Here is a 24,636-nt window from a genome sequence, read left to right on the forward strand (position 1 = left end):
GCTTTACTGTACCTATCGAAATAAATGCAGGCACGATCACAGACTGGATTTGCTCATAATGATCATTGTGCTCCCTGGTGGTATATGTCACACTTTTGTCTTTTCGTGTTTTTCTATTGCTATAACACAAACACACAATTTCTTATGTCAGCAAGTTCGTATCATTAGGATAAAAAAAAAAAAAAAAAACAGTTTTATATCACAAACATGGGCCTAACATCACGAATTAGAACACCCAGTGAATAAAATGTGATTTTCCAGCTTTAATGTTTTTGGAGTAATGTTCTCCAAAAATGATAGTGGACGAATACACCTGAAGTAAGTACTATTTGATAATATATCTACAAGATAGGCATATTGTATCCCCTGCAGGGGAGTTTAATTGCATGTGAAAAATTGGTCTAGTAGCTATTTCGCAAGACCTTGCTCCTACTGTGTCTACGCCTGTAAGGCAATAATAATTCAAATTTAATTCTCTGCGGGGAAGAATCTGTGGACAGAAAAATGTGCAATCCTTTTGTATTACTTCTGTTTGGCGGGGGAAGTCACGTAGAAATACAAACAGATTAAAAATTTCCACCGAGGAGAGATTGAATTTGCTCATGAATGGAATTTTATTCAGCACATGCAACACGCTTTACACATGAAAACCTTGTAGTCGTCATACCTGGAGCTCTAATTATCAGTGCAGGTTATACAACGTTAAAGAGAACTTTCAGTAAGAAGATATACATGTTAAAATTCAAAGATCATGACCAGCTTTTATTCCGCTGAATGGCTCTGTGCCCAACTGACACTATTTTTGAGACTGACACTCACAAACATCTCCATACATATAACGGTGATTTTTTAAACTTTATCTATTCATTTGTATTGTTTGAGTGGGGGGATATGAGTTTGTCCTTGTTTTCTGGTGGACAATTCAGGTAATGGTGACACTTCTTATTCGTGAAGCCCTTGCTTAAATAAGGTGACCAGATTTGAGTTTGTGAAAAAGAGGACAGAGGGGGGGGGGGGGGGGGGGGGGGGGGGGGGGGTAGAGAGATGTAGTGTATCGCATGTGGCACCATGAACATGTGAATACACACAAATGTGTCCACAATCAAGGGTGGTATGGTATGTTCATAAACTTTATCGGCCTTTAAAAACGCTGTGGCCAATAGGACTACTTTACACAGAACTTTTGAACTTTGCTACTGAATCTATATTTGCTACTTGCCACGATATAAAATAACAACTCGTCTTATTTCTTTTTTTGGCCAAACGTTAAATAAAGTGTAATTGTGTGAAAAAAAAACCTCTTGCTGTGGCATTCAGACCACTTTCAGAATGGTGCTTTCGTGCACTCTGATAAGATAACTTTTGGCCAAGTGTTAATTTTGTCAATGTTCAATGTTTGTCCCTTCATAAAGCAATCACAATTTTATATATATATATATCTATATATATATAGATATATATATATATATTCATCATGACGCCGGATTCCCCCAAACATTGTTTTGCAGTTGTCTCCTGTAAAAGCAATACATTTTGAGAATATCCCTTTCTTTTCCAGTGTTTCTTTGATGTATTGTGCAATAGTGCCAGCTGATTTATTTGGAGGGCTTTTCATTTCAAGTAATTTGCTTTGCACACCTCCGTTCTTCCAGTCGAAATATTGAATAAGCAATGGGAATATTATAACAGCCCCACGACTGCTACCACCAGTAGACACGCCACAGAAAGGAATTTCCCAGCAGGACCAAGCTCAAAAAGTGGCAGTGGCAACTAGCGATGGCACTTCTACACATGAAACATTTCAATATTATACACCAGGGGATAAAAGAGGTCACAATAAAATATTCAAGTGTTCACAGATATCAACGGTCTTAATCGCTTTCTGGTTGTTTGAGAATTTAATGGAGGTCATGTACTGCCTGAGCTCACCAAGAAAGGCAAGAAAATATGTTTTTTTTTTCATGAATTTACATTTATGGATATGAAATTTTGCCATTAAAATGATGAGGTTCACAATAAAAGTTATGTTGGCTTTTTCTTTGGTTTTGTTAAAGTCAGGGAGCCCAAACGATACACTCCTCCAAGATAAATCAAACTCATTATCAATATTGTTAGCGATAAAGTTACAGATATCACTCCACAGTCTTTGGACAATAGGGCAGTGCCAAGATAAATGGGTAACAGTTTCAGTATGTATAGAACAGAAAGTACATTTCACATCAATGTCTTTTTTGAATATTTTAACAATACGATCACTGGATGGATATACAATCTATGAATTAACTTAAATGAAACTTCTCTGACTTTATTAGTTAACAGGTATCGGTTGGGTAAGAGCCAGATCTTCTTCCAGTCAGTGTGTTCCAAGTATTTGTTCCAGTATGAGACCACGTATGGAACTGTGGTGTAATCCCTTTTAAACAGGAGTCTGTAATAGCCTCGATGTTCGTATTTCATTTCGGCCTGTGTTTTTTCATTGTTCAAAAACGTCGAGTGAATTTGATGGCGATTGGATGAGAAGTATAAACAATATACCATCCCGACACACTATTGGCGTTTACACCTAACTGATCCTGCTGATATAGTCAACTTCATCAGTGACCAGCTGAGGGGACCAGGCCGTCTCCATGGTTACCGAATGATGCACAAGAGATGCCGTTATCGTTTTCTCGAGATAACGAGATAAATAACTCGTTATCTCGAGAAAACGAAATGCTTGTCACACCAGCGGGATTTGCTTTGAGCATTTTCACAAGCAGAATTGTTACACAAACGCTCCACATTCCATGTTTGATTCATAGGCTACTTTATTCAGTTTTCAATGAAAGGGGGGTAAAAATGGGTACACCTTTGCCAGAAATACATATAAACACATATAAACAGGGGCGGACTGGGGAGAAAAAGTGGCCTCGAAAACCATCGGTAAATGAACTCGTTATCTCGAGAAAAGATCATTGTTTTCTCGAGATAACGACATAATTATCTCGTTATCTAGAGAAAACCATAAAAAAAAAAAAAAGTTTATACGTACCACGTCCGCTCTGGGCTTCCGTAACATATCACTCAAGCTGTTTTACAAATTGTTCAGAAAATGTCTAATTTTGCATTTATCTTTCAAATGAAAAGCACGACAGTTCCTTCCATAATTCGTGTAGTAAGTTGTTTTAATCTATTTTTATTTATTTATTCATTTTAAATTCTTCCAAAAACTCTTTCAGTTATTAACGCTGCACAGACGGAACTGCCATAGGGGCGAATTTGTTTGCGGAAGTGCTCAAGCGACAGAGCGGGATGAGTACAACAGTTCCTGCTGCAGCTCAAATGATTCCGTTTACACGTCGTCTGACTTAAAGAATGTAAATCCACACGTTGTCCGGCGACACGAAAAGAAAACTTAGTTGAAAGTGTCACCAAACAGACCGCCAAACGGTAACATTTTTTCAGACCCAAATTCGGGGGCTCGTGCTCTTCAGAATATCCTTTTTTTTTTTTTTTTTTTTTTTTAAACCCGGGTGATGTTAACAGAGGGACCCACTGAGAGTGCGAGGCGACCGCAGAACCGCCCCAAACCATGGCTCACGGTCATCTTCTCGGTTCTGGGCTCCGCAGTAGCTGTGGCCGCTGTCGGCTCTCTTTGCGCCCTCGTTTACCCGGTACTCAAAGGTAAGCATACATCACCTTACACAACCTCTTTAGAATAATTCCATCCAGATATGAGCAGTCTAACTAATGTAGTTTCCATACAGGACCCAGTTCAGGGTGATCAGAATGCAAAAAAAGCAGTTAAATGACCATATTCTGCATTTTCACAAATCAGAAAAAGGTTTCACAAATCCCAAACAAGGATTTAATTAATCTATAGCCTCTTTAGAATAATTATATCCAGATTTGAGCTGTCTAAGTAATGAAGTTTCCATACAGGACCCAGTTTAGGGTGATCAGAATACCAAAAATGCAGTAAAGTGGCCCTGTTCTGCATTTTCACAATTCAGAAAAAGGTTTCACAAATCCCAAACAAGGTTTTAATGAATCTACAACCTCTTTAGAATAATTCCATCCAGATTTGAGCAGTGTAACTATTGTAGTTTCCATACAGGACCTTGTTTTGGTCGATCAAAAGGCAAAAAATGCAGTGAAATGGCCCTTTATGCCCACCCCTTTAAGCCCGATTTATGCCCTACGGAACCAGACGAAATTCGTCTGTCCGGTCCATTCGTTGCTCCCGGAGCTTCTATTTATGCCTCCGTCCGTATTGCGCACGTCCGTAAGAAATCCTCTAGAGGGCGGTATATATTGAGTCATTGTCGGCCGCGGGTTTGAGAAACATGGCGTCAATTGAGGAAGTTGCAGTTCTCTATCTATTATGGCAGCACACAAAGAAACCGCGTAAAAGTCGGCGCACAAGAAGAAATCTAAATTAAATCTCCTACTCTTCGTTCTTCTTCTTCCTCCATAACTTCCGGAGCCACCACGCTCCTGACTCTCTACTGCCCCCACGAATTCCTCTGGTATTGCTCCGTTTCGCCCGGAGCTCACCGGATTGCTAAGCTCTTGACCTACGGACAAACTGACGGATGAAACGACCCCCGGAACCGGGTGAAAGCGTCCGTTTCCGTATTTACCGTAGGGCATAAATGGGCCTTTAATCTGCCAATCGGAGGCCATCTTCAGCGTCGTTTACCTTACCAAGTACAACGTAATACCTTGAGCGAGGGTTATTTTTGCCTCAAAGTGTTACACGGGAGAAATTTAAAATAACAAAATCTCACCCGATCTGTTTCACGACAACCAAACTGTGGACTGCAGTACAAGTCATTAAGCTTTGGATCAGCTGTGAGTCGTGATTTTTGGTTAATGACTGTTTCAGAACTAAGAGCAGAGAGGGTGACGGGAGAGAATGGCATTGAAGAGAGGATGCTTGGTGAGTATTGATGCCCGTTCCTTTTTATCCCAGATTATTGGTTTATTTTAATTGTCTTGATATTTACATAAACAGATAATTATGGTCCACTTTGTTTGGGGGACCATAATTCAGCTCCTAAATTTGCCCTTTTCAAATATTTGTTTATGTACAATTTCATACATCAGCATACTTGCACATTATCAAGAAAGCATTCGGATCCCCTTGCTTTATGCACATTTTAGGTGATTACATTTTGAAAACGTTTTCCCATCTTATGATCACAAATGGAGTCCCACTATGTGTCAGCTATATTTGCTTGATCTTTTACAGGGAGCCAAATCACAGCTGACATATGGAGAGAGGTGCACCTCTCCAAATGGTAGACTTCCATCTCTCTATCATATATTGATATAACCAGAAGCACATTGGCAAAAAAATCCACCTTCTGCTTTGTGGATGAAAACTGAAATCTTTCTCACCGTCAGGCAGGTGTACATTATGTATCTACTGCACTAACTATTAAAGCAATCTGATGTCCATAAAGGTCAGATATCCATAAAAGAGGCCAAACTGAATGTATCAGGATATGCAGTTATGCGTTTTAGGCTTTAAGGACCTGCCTGGTGTTCCGCGCACACCACTGAATAGACTTGAGAGCATTTGGAAAAAGGTTTTTGTTTGGTGAGATAAATAGTCAACAATTTTTGTATAAGCTCCAAATCCAGGTTAGCTCATCATCAACCATTACAATCCCTCAGCTATAGATAAGTTCCTATTCAACATCCTCACAGAGGTCTGATGATTATAAAAACTCTGATCACATGTCATGACTTTACCTGTTGTAACAATACAGAGAATATAATTAGAGCATCGTAACATTCATATGCATTCACATGTTCCTCAGAATATTTAATAACAAATATATTGATATTGGGGTGGTCGGTGGCGTAGTGGGTACTGCAGGCACTCCATGTACAGAGGCTATAGTCCTCGCTGTAGCTGGCCCCGGTTCGAGTCCCGCATCGGATGGCCCTTTGCTGCATGTCTTTCCCCCTCTCTCTGCCCCCTGCTTCCTGTCTCTCTTGAACTGTCCTGTCAATTAAAGGCATAAAAGCCCCAAAAAATAATTAAAAAAAACCGCACCTGAATATAAACCGCACCAGACTATAAACTGCGGGTGTCCACATTGTAATGAGATATTTACACGGAAAGATGTTACACCTGAGGATTTTTAAACTTTTAATTAAATCTGTACGGTAACATAAACAAATATATACTGCAAATGCTTTTTTTTCCCGAACAGTGCCTGTAACACCGATGGTTTTAACTTAAATACCTATCGGTAACACACAAATACGTGGCGTAAATGTTTTTTTTTTGCCAACACTGCCTGTAACACGGCTGGTTAAAAAAAAAGAAAAAAGACCTACCAGGAAAAGTCATTGATCACCTTCTTCATCTTCCTCCTGCGCACTAAAACCATCAAAGTCATCTTCTTCAGTGTCCGAATTGAACAGCCTCAGAACTAGACCACCGTGAACTATTCGTTAATTTTATTGGTCTAATATTACGGGGCAATATTAGACCACTGTTCATGACCAGTTAGACCAACTGGTCATGAACAGTGTGTGGTGGTGTCAGCGTCATGTTATCCTGATGTTTCTCAGCAGCAGGACAAGAAGACTGGCCATAATTCAGATTCAGAAGACCTCATTCAGGGTGAAACTCCCTGACCTGTGGGTTAAGTTTCTCTCTTCAGCACACAACAAACCTGATTAAAGCAGCCAAGTCAACACACGGCAGACAGGATCTGTCAACGTGGCAGGTATGAACTTGCTAAGTCGAGCAGTAAAAATCCTTTAGAGATTTAACCAAATGATTAAAAGCTGCCTCAAGAGGTTTCCGCACCAAATTGAGGGTGTAAATGATACTGTGGACGTGACGTGTGCATTTTCAAACGTAAAAAGAACTAAAACAAAGAACCTGGCTTTCACATAGTTTTTTTTTTTTTTCATTTAAATAGAGTGAAATTGTAAATTTAATTTGAAATGAAAAGTGCAAAAAGTGAAGGGATCTGAAGACTTTCTGAATAAACTGTGCCTTAATTCCCAACCCCCGACCCTAGGCCTCGTTAAACTGTGGGTGGAAAGTGTTTGAAAAGCTTTGTGTGTGTTCAGGTTTCTGGAGTATCCTGATGCTGTCAGTGCTTGTTGGATGCATCTGCTGTGTCTTCTCATGGACTCTTAACTACCTTGACTCCTACCAGCCTGGCATGGTGTTCCCAACACCCCTGACGCTGCCTTGCTTCAGGTAAAACTCTTATGTTACACTAATGGAACTGTCGGTGGGGTTTGTACTTTAAACATAAGATCACATCAAACGACTGTCTTCCCTGCAGGGATGTTTCTGGCCATGGCTTCCACATGAGTTATGGTGTTGCTGTCCTTAACGGTATCATGGCCATGCTCGCTGTTATGTGGAGCCTTTCCTGACGCACTTATTCTGGGTAGGAATACCCACCTGCACAGCCGCCCCGTCCTTGAATCTGGCCAAACAGAGCAAAGGCACCCAAGAAGCTGTCCGGTAGTAGATTCAACTAAAATTCGTAATGGAACACAGTTGTTGTGGCTACAGTGAAGAAAACACTGAATTGTGATCTGACACTGCTGTACTGCTGCTTTGTTTTGCTGCTCCAGAGGTTTCATTTGAATTATTTCCACTAGGCTGCAGTCTATGACCAATTCTCTTTAGATGAGTCTCCTGTAAAGCCAGAGTGTCGTATGTTTCATTTTCACTATTTTCAACTCGAGCTATGATGTCGATGGTTAGATGGTATAGAAGTAGTTGCAAATTCTATGTGTGATTCCGTATATACTGATGTCTGCAATGTTTGTGGGAAGAACTTTAACAAATCCCTAATTATCTGATTTTATCTATTGTTCTTATTTCTTTCTTTTTTGTTTAAAATTGAAATCATGCCTTTTATTTCTACTGTTTTAATGTCTCTGTAAAACACTTTGAATCGCCTTGTAGTTGAATTGTGCTGTACAAATAAACTTGCCTTGCCTAAACAGCCCAGGGCTGCATATTTCTCCAATGATTGTGTAAAAAAAAAAAGTGATATTTTATGTGAAACCAGCCAAAAATGTGAAAGGTGAGTCAGAGTCGGCAACGCACCATCTCTGTGTCATTCCAGTTATTTTCCACTGTGGGCAGATGGAGGGCAGGTTGGATCTTAAAGTTGCTTTACTCGAGTATCCTTTCTGTGCAGACTGAGAACCAACTTTGAGTCGGTGTAAACAGTCTAAACTTTTGCACGAATGGCAATACCATTGCACACAATAAATAGCGTGAAACACATTTGCACATTCTCAAGTTTCGTCTGCACATCACATTCCATCATAAGTTATTGTGGTCCCTGGTGGATCAAGTGTTTAATGCTGTGGATTGGCAAAAAAAAACAAGAAGGTACTCGGCTCTGGCCCTTTCTGTCTTTATGCTTGTGTGATTTATCTGGGTTCCTTGTTTTTCCCCGAAGTACAGACAGACATTCTAAATAGGGCACATGTATGGGTTTGTATGACTGCCTGTTTCCCTGTGTAAGCCCTGTGGTGGACTGGCAACGTGTCAAGGACAGATTCTGTTGCAACACTTTATCAAAACAACCGTTGGAAGTTCCATGTCAGGCTACAGTTTGTTTCTCCGCATCATTTCTTCTGTATTGAGATCAGTAGCCTCCCCATTGTTTCTGTACTTTAGCCACTTTCAATTTCAGACTGTGGAATTCTGGTGAAAAGAAGCTTTTAAGTTTCTAATCATAAGCTTCCTATGAAAAATGTCTTAAATCTCTTTAAGTAGCTTAAATTGCACGAACAGCTTGCAGCAGTGAAGAAGTACACTGTTTAAATGGATAATTCACATTTTACACTAAAATAAATGCAGTTGTTTTCAAAATTTGCTTTCTCTGGATTTCTTTTTGACCAGTGTCCCTACATCTTTCTTGGCTCCTTTTTATTGGTCAACCCTTCACTTGGAATCACACACTGTATACTTGTTTCATCTTTGACGTACTTTTCATGATAAAAACTGAGGAAACCAAGACAGTTTGAGTCAGAAAACTTGAATAGGGCTTTTTAAATATTTGGGTTTTAACTGAAATTTTAAACTAAACTTTGGTTAACCAATCAAACAAAAAACAACTAAAACCTTTTCTTTTTAATAATAGGTGTAGGAGCGATTTTCAATATGCACTTAAAGTGGCCAGAAGGAGAAGCATTAGGGTCCTGTGTATTTGTCTGACGCTCTGTGTTTGTAAAGATGCACGCCGAGTCCCGAGTACATGTTTATTTTGTGTATATATTTCCAGAATTTCTGCAGTAGCACATGTGCATAAAGACTTGTACGTTAGAACATCGTGCTGCATACGTGCGGTCAACAAAAATCACACCTACCCAGCCTTTCCTCCCCCCTCTCCACCTATAGCTGTGCCCATGTGACCTAAAGCCAGCGTATCACCGTGGCAACACCTATACAATTGACATGAGCAAGAGCTTTTTATTCTGTTATTTAACATACTGCACTGGTAAATTTGCATATATTTCTGGAAAATAGATCTTAACATATGATAAAGCCAGGTGCAAAATTCTTTTTTCATTTTGTTTACACACAAAATGAAAAGAAAATTACTGAGGGATTTCAGGATATCTGCTTTCATTTCCTAGGAAATCAAGATATACTGTCCATAGCCTAAAAAACATCGATTTTTGCCATATTATTTGATTATGTCACATAAATCAGGCCAGGAATGATTTATCAACAAATCCTTCTGTAAATATCTTCAGAATACTGCTAAGTGTATAACTGGAAAGTTTGGTGTTAGTAGGTGCTCCATAGGCTGAGATGAAACACAAAAAACTGATTTTGAGAAGACTAAATAAATAAATAAATAGAAGAATTTAATAAATTTGTATTAGAAACAATTGCTCAAAATTGCTTGGTTGCTGATAGAAAGTAAGTGCCATTATTTGGGTGACATCATTGTGCAGGAGACTCAGAGCTTTCCAACGATACCGGTCATGACAGACTTCAGTAAATAGGCGAAGCTCGGCATGGCGCGTTGAAATGCTAACTTCTTGGTAAATTCGGGCGAAACGTACTGCCGCGAGTAAACAAAATGTAATAAAATAAACATTTTAATTTATGTTTTCTTTATAGCAGGTTGAAAGAACACATATTGAAGGAGTAGACTGGCCCAAAATCTCAAAAATGCTCATGCTTTCCTGTAAAGGAAGAGTAAAGTTTTAACTCACCCACTTCAAACCCACTCTCTGATTACATTCCTTTTCAGGACTGTGGGTGTTTTTACACCTATATGGAATAATTCAGATTCTACTGAAAGTTTAGCTGAACATAGTACATCATAAGATTAGTTTTCCTGTTGCACTTTAATTGAAAATGGATCTATCCTGTCATTGAGCTATGAGGATGTGTTGGTCGGCAGGTTTACACACAGGTCCCACAGGTTTCTTCAACTGTAGACCTTCCCATGTCATTCTGGGAACCCTCGTTTGAGCAAACCAGTTTAGCAAGGCAATGCTGCCCAAGCAATATACAACATTTGTATGTTTGAAAGGATTGCCATTGGTCAACTTCCACTTACATGGTGCCCAGAGAATCCAGTAAGGAGAACAAACAAAACCAATGGATGAAGATACTTTAAAATTATTTATTTCAAGATACATAGTGTGATTAGAAGATAAGATAAATATACTACAAAAAAAAAGACAATATTTGGCAAGTTTTTGTTTTACATTCATTGCATAGGCAGAAATTGGAGACTCTGCGCCATGCAACTTTTTGTTTAAAAACAACCGTGAAAGAAATACTACCTTCTAAGTTCTAAGGATTTAATGTATCAGGATATATTAAAAGACCAGGTTTTACAATAAGATAGATGCAACCTCAACATGTCATTTCTTATTGAACAAAAATAGATGAAAAAACAAAACCAAAATACAGGAGCAGTGTGTGCAAAAAAGAAGTGTGTCGCACCGTGTGTGGTTTCAGTAGCAACCAAGTGCTGCTAATCAAACATACTTCATTGATCATAAAAGCAAAGTGTGACCACCTCTTTAAAAAGTAGTGATGCTCCGATCAGCATTTTTTGGACCGATCACCGATCACCAAAATCATGATCTGCCGATTGCCGATCACTGCCGATCATGGAAGGAATCGGACATTTCCATGCCTTTCATCTAGCACAGAGTGCACCATTTATAGAAATTAAACTGCCAGAGGTAGCTGGGGACATGTAGAACAAGAATCTGGTGGAGTTTGCAGAAAACAATTGTTTTTTTTACTTTCTATTATTATTTTAATCTGCCCATATACATCATCCACTGGGTATGATTTCAGCATCAGATTATTAAACAATGATGCAGTGAAATAACTTGAAAATCTCCAAAGAGGTAGCTGGGGACATGTAGAACAAGAATCTGGTGGAGTCGGCAGAGAACATTTTGATTTGGTTTTAAGGAAGTTTTCAAATCTGACTATGCAGAAATGAGTTTGATTCTGAATATGCTTCAATAATTTTGTTCTATCATTTTGTTTTAATCATTAAAAAGAATGTAGTAAAAAAAAACAACCAAGTAATGACAGGTGTATGTATTCCAACAAATGAAAATCAACTTCGATATAGATTACTGAGTTTACGGGGTGCACTTGAATGCACCATAAATCCGCTCACACGCTTTACCGTATGAAGCGATGTAAACGGGCACTCGATTTTCAAGTGTAGCTAGCGCGAAGCGCAGATGGCGTGACCGCAGTAAGTTTCACATCTTTCTGACACACTTTGAAGAAATTCCAGACAGGAGAGGTCATGTTGTCGAGAAGCACTGTAGAGGTTTTACCTGTTCGGTTCTGTACACACGTCCCGTACCACATTAGAAAGTGGTTGCTAGTAATTTACGTCAAAAAAAAAAAAAAAAAAAAAAAAAAAAAAAGCTTGTAATTACGTCACGTGATCGGCTTTTTGATCGGCATATTTTTCCGATCGCCGATCAGGCTATTTTTGGGCATTATCGGCCGATCATGATCGGCAGCCGATCGATCGGAGCATCACTATTAAAAAGCAGTTTTGGTACTGTGCTTGTCTGGACCATTCAGTTGTGTGTCAACAATGCCAAGGCTGGAAGACATCAGGATTGCTCTTAGAGAAGCAACCGTTGTTCTCCATCTCGAGTTAAAAGGCCGTTTCCAAACTGCTGCGGCGGGACGTTCAGAGAGCCGTGCATAAATGAATGCCGACAAACTTATATGAACTGAATGTTGTAAAGAAGAGTGGGCCAAAATGACTCCACAATGTAAGAGATTGATAATGTCAAACAGAAAAGATTACATTAAAGTCATGTTGCTAAAACCAAAACCTAACCAAACCACAGAAGCAGTGTGTGAAAAACTGGAACACATGTTGTGAGGTCCAGGTAATTTTTTTTATACATCCCGTTGCGATAAACCTTTGAGCTTAAAGAGGGTGGACTTTCTTTTTTAACTTGACAGTATTTGAAGGACATAATTTAGACATAAGCTCTCAAAATTAAATTAAAGACTATACATCTATAAAATAGTGCAAATATTGTCGCTGAAATCTGGGATTTACACATTCAAACAAATGTTAGAGCACAAACCTCTGAAAAAGATCAGCATATTATTGCTCAAATGAATTGTCAGGTTTCCCATCTTCCCGCACCATCACTCAACAGTCATCAAAGAAAGGAATACACTTGAAAAAAATGGTAAAACACTTGAATGGAAAAGGGGAGGAGGTATTATTTCACATTGCAAGAGCCAAATGTTGGAAATACAGTCACTGTCTTTGGGCTATTAAATGGTTACAAAAAAAACCAGCATAGACAAAAAAAAACAAACCTTTGCTTGGCTCCTTATGGTGCCAGCTTCTGGGCAGAGACAAAAACTAAAAGAAAAGCGCTCAAACTCATCGTAAAGGCCGTGTCCAAGTGCCGACCAGGACATACCAACTATGCTTGTGCAAGAGGACATAACTGTCCAGTGCAGAAGTGATGATAATAAATAGACACATGCTCTACATTAGCAATAATAAAATATAAACAAACTGTGTTTATTAACTGATGAACACCTACATCGTCAGTTTTTTTGTGTGTAGGGCAACAATGTGTTTAGAGAGATGTCCGATGCAGAACTGGCGATAATAATGCTCAGCTTGTTGGTTGTGCAAAGAGAAAGGAGGACAGAGATGAATAAACAAGGAGAGATCTCACCAAAGCCTTGTCCATATTACAAGAGTTTAAGCCCAATTGTAATCTTCCAGACAAATGGTGATGATCACAGTCAGACAAACTTATCACAGATTTGAGGCCAATCGGTGGCTTGAACAGCAGCCATCGTTCACATTGTCCAAAATCTCCAAAGTCAATGATCCGCAAGGCTGATCTCTCTCACTGACTGACTCAGTGTAGACAGCTCGTTACACACCGCAAAGACAAAAAGACTGAGACCGACATCCAACCAATGCTCCAGCCGAAAACCAACCGACATCCACCAATGCTCCAGCCGAAAACCAACCGACATCCAACCAATGCTCCAGCCGAAGGCCAACCGACATCCACCAATGCTCCAGCCGAAGGCCAACCGACATCAACCAATGCTCCAGCCGAAAGCCAACCGACATCCAACCAATGCTCCAGCCAAAAGTCAACCGACATCCAACAATGCTCCAGCCGAAAGCCAACCGACATCCAACCAATGCTCCAGCCGAAAGCCAACCGACATCCAACCAATGCTCCAGCCAAAAGTCAACCGACATCCAACAATGCTCCAGCCGAAAGCCAACCGACATCCAACCAATGCTCCAGCCGAAAGCCAACCGACATCCAACCAATGCTCCAGCCAAAAGTCAACCGACATCCAACCAATGCTCCAGCCGAAAGCCAACCAACATCCAACCAATGCTCCAGCCAAAAGTCAACCGACATCCAACAATGCTCCAGCCAAAAGTCAACCGACATCCAACCAATGCTCCAGCCAAAAGTCAACCGACATCCAACCAATGCTCCAGCCGAAAGCCAACCGACATCCAACCAATGCTCCAGCCAAAAGTCAACCGACATCCAACCAATGCTCCAGCCGAAAGCCAACCGACATCCAACCAATGCTCCAGCCAAAAGTCAACCGACATCCAACCAATGCTCCAGCCAAAAGTCAACCGACATCCAACCAATGCTCCAGCCAAAAGTCAACCGACATCCGACAATGCTCCAGCCGAAAGCCAACCGACATCCACCAATGCTCCAGCCGAAAGCCAACCGACATCCACCAATGCTCCAGCCGAAAGCCAACCGACATCCAACAATGCTCCAGCCGAAAGTCAACCGACATCCAACCAATGCTCCAGCCGAAGGCCAACCGACATCCACCAATGCTCCAGCCGAAAGTCAACCGACATCCAACCAATGCTCCAGCCGAAGGCCAACCGACATCCAACCAATGCTCCAGCCGAAAGCCAACCGACATCCACCAATGCTCCAGCCGAAAGCCAACCGACATCCAACAATGCTCCAGCCGAAAGCCAACCGACATCCAACCAATGCTCCAGCCGAAAGCCAACCGACATCCAACCAATGCTCCAGCCGAAAGCCAACCGACATCCACCAATGCTCCAGCCGAAAGCCAACCGACATCCAACAATGCTCCAGCCGAAAGCCAACCGACATCCAACCAATGCTCCAGCCGAAAGCCAACCGACATCCAACCAATGCTCCAGCCGAAAGCCAACCGACATCCACCAATGCTCCAGCCGAAAGCCAACCGACATCCAACAATGCTCCAGCCGAAAGTCAACCGACATCCAACCAATGCTCCAGCCGAAGGCCAACCGACATCCAACCAATGCTCCAGCCGAAAGCCAACCGACATCCACCAATGCTCCAGCCGAAAGCCAACCGACATCCAACAATGCTCCAGCCGAAAGCCAACCGACATCCAACCAATGCTCCAGCCGAAAGCCAACCGACATCCAACCAATGCTCCAGCCGAAAGCCAACCGACATCCACCAATGCTCCAGCCGAAAGCCAACCGACATCCAACAATGCTCCAGCCGAAAGCCAACCGACATCCAACCAATGCTCCAGCCGAAAGCCAACCGACATCCAACCAATGCTCCAGCCGAAAGCCAACCGACATCCACCAATGCTCCAGCCGAAAGCCAACCGACATCCAACAATGCTCCAGCCGAAAGTCAACCGACATCCAACCAATGCTCCAGCCGAAGGCCAACCGACATCCAACCAATGCTCCAGCCGAAAGTCAACCGACATCCAACCAATGCTCCAGCCGAAAGCCAACCGACATCCACCAATGCTCCAGCCGAAAACCAACCGACATCCACCAATGCTCCAGCCAAAAGCCAACCGACATCCAACCAATGCTCCAGCCAAAAGGATCTTCTTTAAAGTCTTGGATACTAATTTGTTTTTACTTTGATCAAAGTAAATTGCTCTTTGAAAAGAATACTCTACTCTAACAATATATTATTATATATGCAGAATGCATTTCCTGTCTCTAGTACATTCACTTTGTGAAACCTAGTTTTCTTCATATAAACCTCAAATCATTAGTGTTATCTGTTAGTTTTGATTGGAAAACATAATTGAAACACTCCCATTCATCATTGTGAAGCACATGTCGGTCACTATGATGCTCTCTCAGTACAGACTTAGCTCTTTCTTGTGTCTGTGAAAACTCTGGCCCTGACCTTTATATTCTGCCTGCACAACAAGAACCCTCTCATGTCCAACCAGCATCTTCGTCTCAAGACAGGGAAAACTATTTTCACACACCAGTTTTTAGATTGTGCTGCTAGAAAAATTAAGTACCATGTTTTCAGTTACTAATCCAACCCCAAACTGTATATAACAGATGGAGACAATCATATCAACAATTATATGTAGAATAACATTTACAAGGCTCTAGTTTGGCCATTTTCTGTTAGCTTAAAGCTTTTGGGTACAGATATTAAAAGCAAGTGGTGACATGGAGAACCACAGAAACTCATCAATAACCGGGAAGCTCCACCCTAACATATACACAGATTTTTCACTCTAAATGGGACCATAATGTAGAAAATAAATGTTGTGCTGCATTGAAGAAAACTTGGAATATTCTGTTTCCAGCCACAGAACTTGCTGCCTGTTGGCCTTCAGATGGAATCCCCATAAGAGGTACAACTGCATCGACTTCATTTGACATCTATAAGCTTTCTCTATATTTAATCATACAGTACGAGTCAAACAAAGTATGGATTAAAAAAAAACAAAACAAAAAAAAACAAATGTAATTCTTCTTAACCATCATTAGTGAGCCATTAGAAGTGTGTGGCTGTACCTTTATCAGACCGTTGGGTATTCTACATTTCAAAGTATGCCTGGGGATTAATCCCAGAGCCAACCCAACACTGGAAGTACACTGAAAAGTTATTATATGGCTGTATGTGTATGTACGCCAAGGCATGGAGTATTCTATGCATTACCATTACAACCACATCAATATTCTACTAGTTAAAAAGTTCCTTCATGAAACAACTGAACGGTGATGTAATTAACTGCTGAAAATAAGTTGTGTTTTTTTTTTAAAGAAACATTCGACACAAACTACAGCTACATACATATGTACATATATTTTGTTCTTTAACAAGTACATCTATAGCGAGTCACTATATCGGAGTTTGACACTCATTCATTTTTCAATGTGCTCTACTAAACGTAGAAATTTTACTGTTGGATTCGTTAGCAAGAAGGAAGCCATCTAATGTAAGAAAAATATATTATGAGGCACTTTGCAAAAAAAAAAAAAAATCCCAAAACAAAGAGATCAGCAGCTTAAACAGATAAAAGCAGCCCACGGATATCAAATACAAAGGTGCTCATAGTGCATCATCAGTTCAAGCTTCAACAGCACAGTGCTCATTAAGGATGTATTGATAAGTCTGACATAGATATTGCTCATCAATACTAAAACTTTTCACTTAACATAAATATTCATCAGAGGTAATGTAACAGTCTATGCAATTATCTGCACATTGGGAGATGTATGACACACACACAAAAAAGACATGTTATGTTTAGTAGGTCAATGTTCACACTAAATCTAATGAATAATGTGGGAAAAGTGGAGTCTGTGACAAACAACTGCAGACATTCAAGTCTTTAGACTTTCAGTTGTTTATTTTCATTCTCCGTTTTAAATAAACTTTCATGGATTTATTTTGCTTTTACTGCACATACTGTAATATTAAGTGCAATAAACGTCCACCACTTTATGCTTCCTCGTCTTCTTTTGAGGAGATTAGGAGTGTGGGGGACTTCCGGACGAGGCTGGAGAGATGAGTGCTTTTTAAAGTTTATAGAAAAAAAAAAAAAAAAAAAAAAAAAGCTGTGTGACATAAACAGTTAAGCCAGAGTTATTCACACTATTACCAAAATTTGATTTGAAAATAAACATTATGGGTGTCTTCAGGCTGGAAATGATATATAAAAAGGAGACATTACGTTTCCGAATTGTTTCCGATACATAAACTGATGGCATGTCCACACCTATTCAGACCAGTCTACCACGTTTCTCAGCGATCATTGGCAACTCATTTATTTGCCATCATAGCAACCAGAGGGCTCTAATAATAAGCTTTTTTCACTTCTGTATTGGGAATTTGATACAATTCACTGTGACTAAGTTTCCAAAGCGTCACATTTCCACGTGATTTCATGGACCTGCAGATTAAGTTCTTGAGGTTAACATTAAAGCTGCAGTCTGCAGGATTTGTTGTTGTCATACGTAAAGTCCTACTTTTTGGCATTTTAAGAGTTTACATGATCTATCAGAACGCTTGAAGTTGAAAACGGTGACCTCCGTAGTCGCAAAATGCAAGAAATGCTTATTTTTTTAACCAAAAAATAAAAAGTTATTCAACTTCCTGTCCCGCCCCTTCAAAACACATGAGAACTCGTGCACGTAGACGTGCACGCCAGATGCGCTAACACGACTCCTCATTCATCAACTCACCTGTCATTTGCGATCATGGAAGACACAGTAAGTAGACAAGCTGTAATGAAGTTCAATAGTCCAGATAAATAAGCGTGGGGACGAGCCTACCTTGTATCGCGCGTGCACAATCGGTGATTGACAGGCAGCAGAGCCCAGCTCGTAAACCTGATTGGTTACCTTTTACCGGTCCGGTCTGCAATTTTGTAAACAAACCTGCTGGCTTTGGAGGGACCTAGCGGGACATATAGGGGACCTAGAGAACTCTTTTTTTTTGTATTGGGGTATTTAATGTACTACTTTCAGAATCCCCGGACAGTTCCAGGCATTATGCTTGAAAAAGAGTTGCAGACTGCAGCTTTAAAACATCAAGGTTCATCTTATCTAACCACGTTACTGATATTAAAAAGCCCTCTTCTTTCTTCAGCTGAGCTTTTGCAGCGGCTGGGTAAAAGCTTGTGTGTGTGTGATTTGGCAGAGCAGAGTTCTCCTTGTGACGTCAGTATTCATGAAGACCAGCCTGATGCAATGCGTTTGGATCATTTCGGACGAGGTACGTCCAGTAAAAACGGAATTATATCACCAACGTTTCCCCACATAATGTCTTACCATATTCAGCTTTTTGTTTATGACATTTCCAGCTTGAAAGACACATGATAGTTTAAAGGAATTTGACTATAAATGAAACCCTGCCATGGTTGTCATTATGGGTTTAGCTACAAATGCTGCATTTAGAAGAGCATTATGGTGCCAAGGATTCCTCCTTTGGCAGCTTTGGCCATTTCTTCATCATATCCTCTCTGGGGGGAGCTAAGAGGTGACGATGCCCTAATAAAAAGGCACCCTGTGTGTTGGGGCTGCCCTCCTGTGAGCATGCTCCAGAGGTTGTTTACCAATCTTGTGGCCAAAATGTATAAATGCAACTTGTTTTGTAAGCATAAAATGGTTGTAGCCTTCATCTTCTACTAGGTTATATTTTGTTTTGACACTATGTAACTGAAGAAATGTGTTTTCCACCTTGTGGATTCTTTGTGCTCACTCACTGCTTTTGCTATATAACATGCTAATCTGTGTCATTTCATACTATGTGCAGGAACTGGCTTCACCGTTTGGAGGACAGTTTGACTCTGCTTGGACGTTAGCAAAAACTTCCTCCTCAGTCTGCCTCTTGGAGGCCAGTCTGCAGATCCCAGCAATGAGAAATATCACGGCAATCACAGCGAAGTAGGCACCGTAGATGAGAAACTGAGGGAGAGAAATGAGAGAACGTCCATCAAATACACAATGAAGCAGAGTTACCAGTACAGCTGCCCCTCGTGTTATGCAACAAAAGGAGTGTGCAGGGCTCAATGTACTTCCTCACCTGAGTGAAAACATCAAGGCCCAGGCCAGCCGAGTCCACAACTACCAAAGTGAGCAGAGATTGCAGCAGCAAAGCCCCAAAAGTGTTCACTCCAAACACGAGCGCATACCGCTGCATGTTGAGACTGGCAGCGATCTGGTATCTGATGGTCAGAAAGCCACAGGAAAACATCAGGAGCAACGTTTAGATTTAGGCACAATCTATTTCCTTGTGCAGTTTGAACAGGCACAGTGCTAAAAAAGCCGAAATAATACAGAGTAACTTAGGGTAGTGGTTAAAAAAGCCGACATACAAATCCATAATAATAATATAAAAAGAGAAAATGAAATGTTCTCATGATCTTCCTACAGCTAACATTACTCTTTTTATTATTGGTGAAAATGACAAAAAAAAAAAAAAAAAAAAAAAAAAAAAAATCATTGTAAACCATCTTCACCAACCTTTTTAAAGACTTGGAGAAAAAAAAAAAAAAAAAAAAAAAATTCTAATTAAATTTCTAGAGTTATTTACAAACAGATCCTGAGCAGTTTCTAGGTTTTCCAGATTCAGTCTCTGGTTTCAAATTCACATTCAATTCCACAGGACTGTTTTAGGTATTCCAGATAAGCTGCATTTTGTCTTAAATTCAGCCTTTAATCGAATATGCAACAATGGACTTTGTACTCACGTGGCCACAGTGATGAGCAGCATGTAAGTAGCTCTAAAGATGACATATGAGCTGTAGCATACCCAGATGTTCCTCAGCAGGTCCATGGCAAACACACACAAAGCCATGAGGAAGGAGAGCAAACACAAAGCCAGCTCTCCCCACCGGGCCCAGGATACAGGCAGACAGCCTGTCAGCAGAGCTGCCAGAGCCCCTGCGGAACAACAGAGCGACTGTCAAATACTGATCCATTTCAAACATTTACACTCTTCCAGTAAAACAGTATTAACAGTTACAATATTTTCAACGCAACTAAGCAAAGTCAATCTGTGAACTTTGTGACGTCGCTCAACGAAAAGTTCATGTCTGAAAGCAAACAGGGGAACTCACCGAGCAGTGTGGACAGCGTCTCTACGTAGCCGTTGAAGATTTCATAGTCACTGGATGGCCGAACATTCTCCCATAAGGCTTGGGCATAGTTGACGATCTGGAAGTAGCCACAAGTAGCCAGAGCCCACCACACCGACCAAGCCAACAGGGGGCGACATCTGTAGCACTGCACAAAGTCATTGAACAGTATCCGCAACACCTCCATAAGACCACTCCCACAACTTTGGGCTTCAGAGTGCCTGGATATCTGAAAAGAGAAATAAGCCAATTAGTGTACTTCTTTGTACAAATGCAAAGAGTCATGTAAAGTACAAAGAGTTGAACACGCACGAAAGACTACAGAGTCACTATTATATGACGTCACAGGATATGTGACATGTTGCTGGGAAAAAGCTGCCAAGTAGTAAGCTGGCTGTAAGGTTAATGAAGCGCCGTTAGCACTAGTGAGAGTTAAAGGGATAGTTTGCCTCTTTTGACATGAAGCTGTATGACATCCCATATTAGCAATATCATTTATGAACATTGACTTACCCCCCGCTGCGTCCTGTGAGCCGAGTTCCAGCCTCGTTTTGGCGTTTGACAATCATGTCAAAAGAGGCGAACCATCCCTTTAACATGACAATTCCTTTTTCAAAAGCTGAATTAACGTCATAATCAAAGCTTGGCCTGGATAAAGCAGCTCGTTTCTCACCATGGGCTCTTTGGTCTCCGCATCCTCTGCCTTCTCTGTCTGGGAAGTGCTGCTGCTGCTTGGTTTGTCCTCTGCAGCCCCAGGACTCTTGTGGAAGAACAAGGTCCTTCTGGGCATGGGGAGAAACCAGGGGGCAGCAAAGGCCACGGCGGCTGACACCAGAGTAATGATGACAAGGTGGATCAGTTCAACTTTGGCCACAGAGTACAAGAGCTGGCCTATCAGCGATCCAGCAGCGGACCCAAACAGAGTGATGCTACGACAGTAGCTGGTCACTCTCTGGTACTGTGCTGCTTCCACCACGCTGTAGATGTAGGAATAATAGGCCACATCCGAAGCCGTGGCAAGCCCAAAGAAAAACTCCAGGAGCTGCATGGCCACCATGCCTTGAGCCTTCCAAAGAATGGCATAAGTAACCACTAAACTGGTGGCCTGCAGCACCAACACTGGCTTATAACGGAGGTAGTCTGTGATCAGAAAGATGGGAAACAAAAGTCCAAGGTAGGAATATGTCCATATGGGATAGATTTCGTTGACAACCTGCAAATAACAGAAAAAAAGATTTACAGTGCTGATTTCAAATTAAAAGCTGAAGAGTTGTATTTTTTCATAAACTTAATCTCAATATTTTTAATGTCCTTTTTCAATTTTCACTAAAAAAAAAAAAAAAAAAAAAAAAAGCCATTAAAAACTATGAAATTCTTTTTTTCTCGAGATAACTGTTTTACTACAACACGCAACCCATAACGCCAGCTGCTGACAGCACTGTGAAGCCAGTTTATTTGGTGGCTAGTTGGTAACCGGAAGAGATGACTTTTCTCTACGATTCAACATTTGAAAAGTTTGCTTCAAATTTATTTCAGGATGGGTTGAAAAAACAACTAATGATATAAGCCATGTTAGAAATGTTGATGGCCAACCTAATTTAATGGATATAACAAAAATGTGATCGTACTATTTACTGAAATCACTTTGAATGAAAGCTGACATTGTTGCTGAGATTGTGTAAAACCTGGTCACTAACCAGCTTCATCTCAGTATCTAAGAAGAACAAAGCTGGACATTGAAAATGAAAAGGTTGTTTTCGTGGTGGTAACACAGCCAGAGGGGAAATCTGATGCATGGCAGCTTTGCTTTGCTTTGTGAAAACTTTTCTGGAGCAAACTTAAAACTTCTTAGGGGGGGCCCGCTTGCAAAAGGTTGAGAACCCCTGATCTAAAGGATTACCTACAAGATTAACCATTTTTTCAATGTGGGAGGTTTTTTTTAGCCTGAGTCAAGTGTTTGAGTCATGCTGTTGAAAACTGGTTGAGGCAGATGGCCATCCTTCCCCGTTCTGTTGGAGGTTTCTTCCTGGTAAAAGGGAGGTTTTTTTTTGGGAGGTTGGACCTAAGTGAAGTTTTGATCAAATCTGTTGGTTTCCTTAGCTAGGGTACTTTTTAAAAATTGGCCCTGTATGTATGAATTGGAAAAATATTAAATTGAATTACTTGGATTTTGATAAGATTACTCTGGGGGTTTATTCTGACAAAATATAGTCCTAAACTATGGAAGCCCGTTTCTGCCACTTAATAAAAAATAAATTTAGAAATACTAAGTGGCGGAAACGGGCTTCCATACATAAGCACCAAAGCTTACAGCACAGAGTGCAGTGCTGGAAACACGGAGTCTTCAAAGCATTAAAAAGAAAGAAACTGCTGTTTGTTCCAGTTTGCCACAGCCACATTAGGGCTACGGCGAGTTACAACGATTTAGTCAGTTTTCAATAGCTGACGTTTTACATCTGTTAACTTTGCTAACTTTTGCAATTTACAGTTTCACAACGTGCGTTTCACGCAGCCTTTAGATGGAACTGGTGGTTGCGACATGAGGAGTTTTTAACGCGAATTAAGGCTAAACGAACCTAAATGACCTGCATTAAGTGTTATCGATACATGCACAAACTGTGCGGAACCACGACTCTGGTGGTGTTTAAAAAAAAAACTGTTTAGAAGCTAGAAAATTAAAAAGTTAAAATATAATGCAATGTATGGTGAGCTAGCCGCACAAGCTAACTCACCTGCGTCTCTGTCAGGTTCTTGTCCGGTCCCATCAGGTAGGCGGTGAGAAAAGGCTCCGACGGCCGGAGGCTGGAGAAGAAGCCATAGACACAAAGCAGAACTGTCGGGTAGAACACTGACATGTTGGACCTGATGTGGTCTCCTCCATAGACATATGAAGAATAGACTCTTTATGACCTCCACATGCAGCATTGACTTCTTCTCTTATTTTGGCGTCTTCGTAACCGCTTCAGAATGGTCAAATTTTATGTCCACTACTGCCACCAGCTGGCCAGAGTAAGTAATCAAATCAACTCAAATTTATCTGTACAGCACATTTCATGTACAAAACAGTTCAAATTGCTTCACATAAAATAAAAGCATTGCAGCGGGGAGTGGAAGAAGCATTAAAAATACATAAAATAATATAAAGAGAAACAAATAAAATGATTAAAAACAAGCAACAGTCCAGATAAACGTGCAGATTTCATGCATAGACACATGAGAAAAGAAATGTTTTTAACCTGGATTTAAAAATGTCTCCATTTGGTGAAAGTTTAATCTCCACTGGCAGTTTGTTCCACTTGTTTGCAGCATAACAGCTAAATGCTGCTTCTCCATGTTTAGTCTGGACTCTGGACTGGACCAGCTGACCTGAGTCCTTGGATCTAAGAGCTCTGCTGGGTTTATATTCTCTGAACATATCACAGTTGGTCCTAAACCGTTCTGGGATTTGTAAACCATCAGGAGGCTTTTAAAATCTGTTCTGTGACTGACTGGAAGCCAGAGTAAAGATTTTAAGGCGGACAAGCTTTGGCGAAATAGTTGATTTTCTCGATCAATTTGAATGCCAATAAAAAAACGGGTGTTGGTTTTGTCAGCCGTCCTCGTCGGCACCAGTGAATAAATACACAATTAGTATTCCGTTTGTAATATTTGGGAAAACTTTATTGATAAATGTACATCAATTTGAAATAGCTAAGTGTTAATGAGCCATTTACGCCAGGGGACTGGATGAACAGGCACAGAATAAACAATTTATGCAACCGGTAGAACATAAGGAAAGGAATTAAATGATTTTGTTTTAGCTTTGAAAGTACTGTTGAAATCTGATACAAAAAAAACCCCATAACACAATATTTTTTACAATTCATATTCATGAAAGATGTATTCACACATTTATCAAGGACACTGAGAAGTATGACAGTAAAACAATATGCTTGAAAATACAGCACATTGGAGCAGAACAGCTAACCTTCACAGAGTTCTTACACACTGTAGGCAGTGGCGTATAACACCTGCAGAAGCAAGAGTGGAAATAATCCGCGAGGCTCTGATACAGTCTGCAGGCTAGAAAAACTGTTCAAAGTTGAAGCAAGAGATAGAAAGCCTACTTGAGGCGCAAAAACTACAAGAACCATTGTTAAATGAACAGGCGTGGCTATCGACACATTCAGATGATTCAGTATTAAGACAATCTGGCATGAAGAGATTATTTAGCCATGAGTCCTGCAAAGTGCAGCTGC

At 40.6% G+C, this 24,636-nt stretch overlaps 2 protein-coding genes across 4 annotated transcripts; one reads left to right on the forward strand and one right to left on the reverse strand.

The window, feature by feature from the left end:
- The first annotated feature begins 3,175 nt into the window (after positions 1-3,175).
- On the forward strand, positions 3,176-7,976 carry arl6ip6 (ADP-ribosylation factor-like 6 interacting protein 6). Of its 3 annotated transcripts, none has more exons than XM_075477460.1 (5): positions 3,176-3,663; positions 4,868-4,921; positions 5,234-5,282; positions 6,571-6,728; positions 7,081-7,166. In XM_075477460.1, exons 1-4 carry the CDS (start codon positions 3,516-3,518, stop codon positions 6,680-6,682), a joined length of 363 nt encoding a protein of 120 aa, XP_075333575.1. In that variant the 5' UTR covers positions 3,176-3,515; the 3' UTR covers positions 6,683-6,728; positions 7,081-7,166. The 3 variants fall into 3 exon arrangements, with proteins under 3 accessions (XP_075333575.1, XP_075333576.1, XP_075333574.1); XM_075477461.1 differs by having other exon boundaries at positions 6,574-6,728; XM_075477459.1 differs by lacking the exons at positions 5,234-5,282; positions 6,571-6,728 and adding an exon at positions 7,302-7,976 and having other exon boundaries at positions 3,237-3,663; positions 7,081-7,213.
- Positions 7,977-17,148: 9,172 nt separating this feature from the next.
- On the reverse strand, positions 17,149-23,338 carry slc19a2 (solute carrier family 19 member 2). The gene is made up of 6 exons (XM_075477462.1): positions 23,131-23,338; positions 21,072-21,611; positions 20,381-20,627; positions 20,012-20,204; positions 19,345-19,486; positions 17,149-19,226 (listed from the first exon to the last, which is right to left on the reverse strand). Exons 1-6 carry the CDS (start codon positions 23,251-23,253, stop codon positions 19,065-19,067), a joined length of 1,407 nt encoding a protein of 468 aa, XP_075333577.1. The 5' UTR covers positions 23,254-23,338; the 3' UTR covers positions 17,149-19,064.
- Between the last annotated feature and the right edge of the window lie 1,298 nt (positions 23,339-24,636).

This window comes from Odontesthes bonariensis, chromosome 11 (genome assembly GCF_027942865.1).
Source record: "Odontesthes bonariensis isolate fOdoBon6 chromosome 11, fOdoBon6.hap1, whole genome shotgun sequence".
In the NCBI taxonomy this organism is placed as follows: domain Eukaryota; kingdom Metazoa; phylum Chordata; class Actinopteri; order Atheriniformes; family Atherinopsidae; genus Odontesthes; species Odontesthes bonariensis.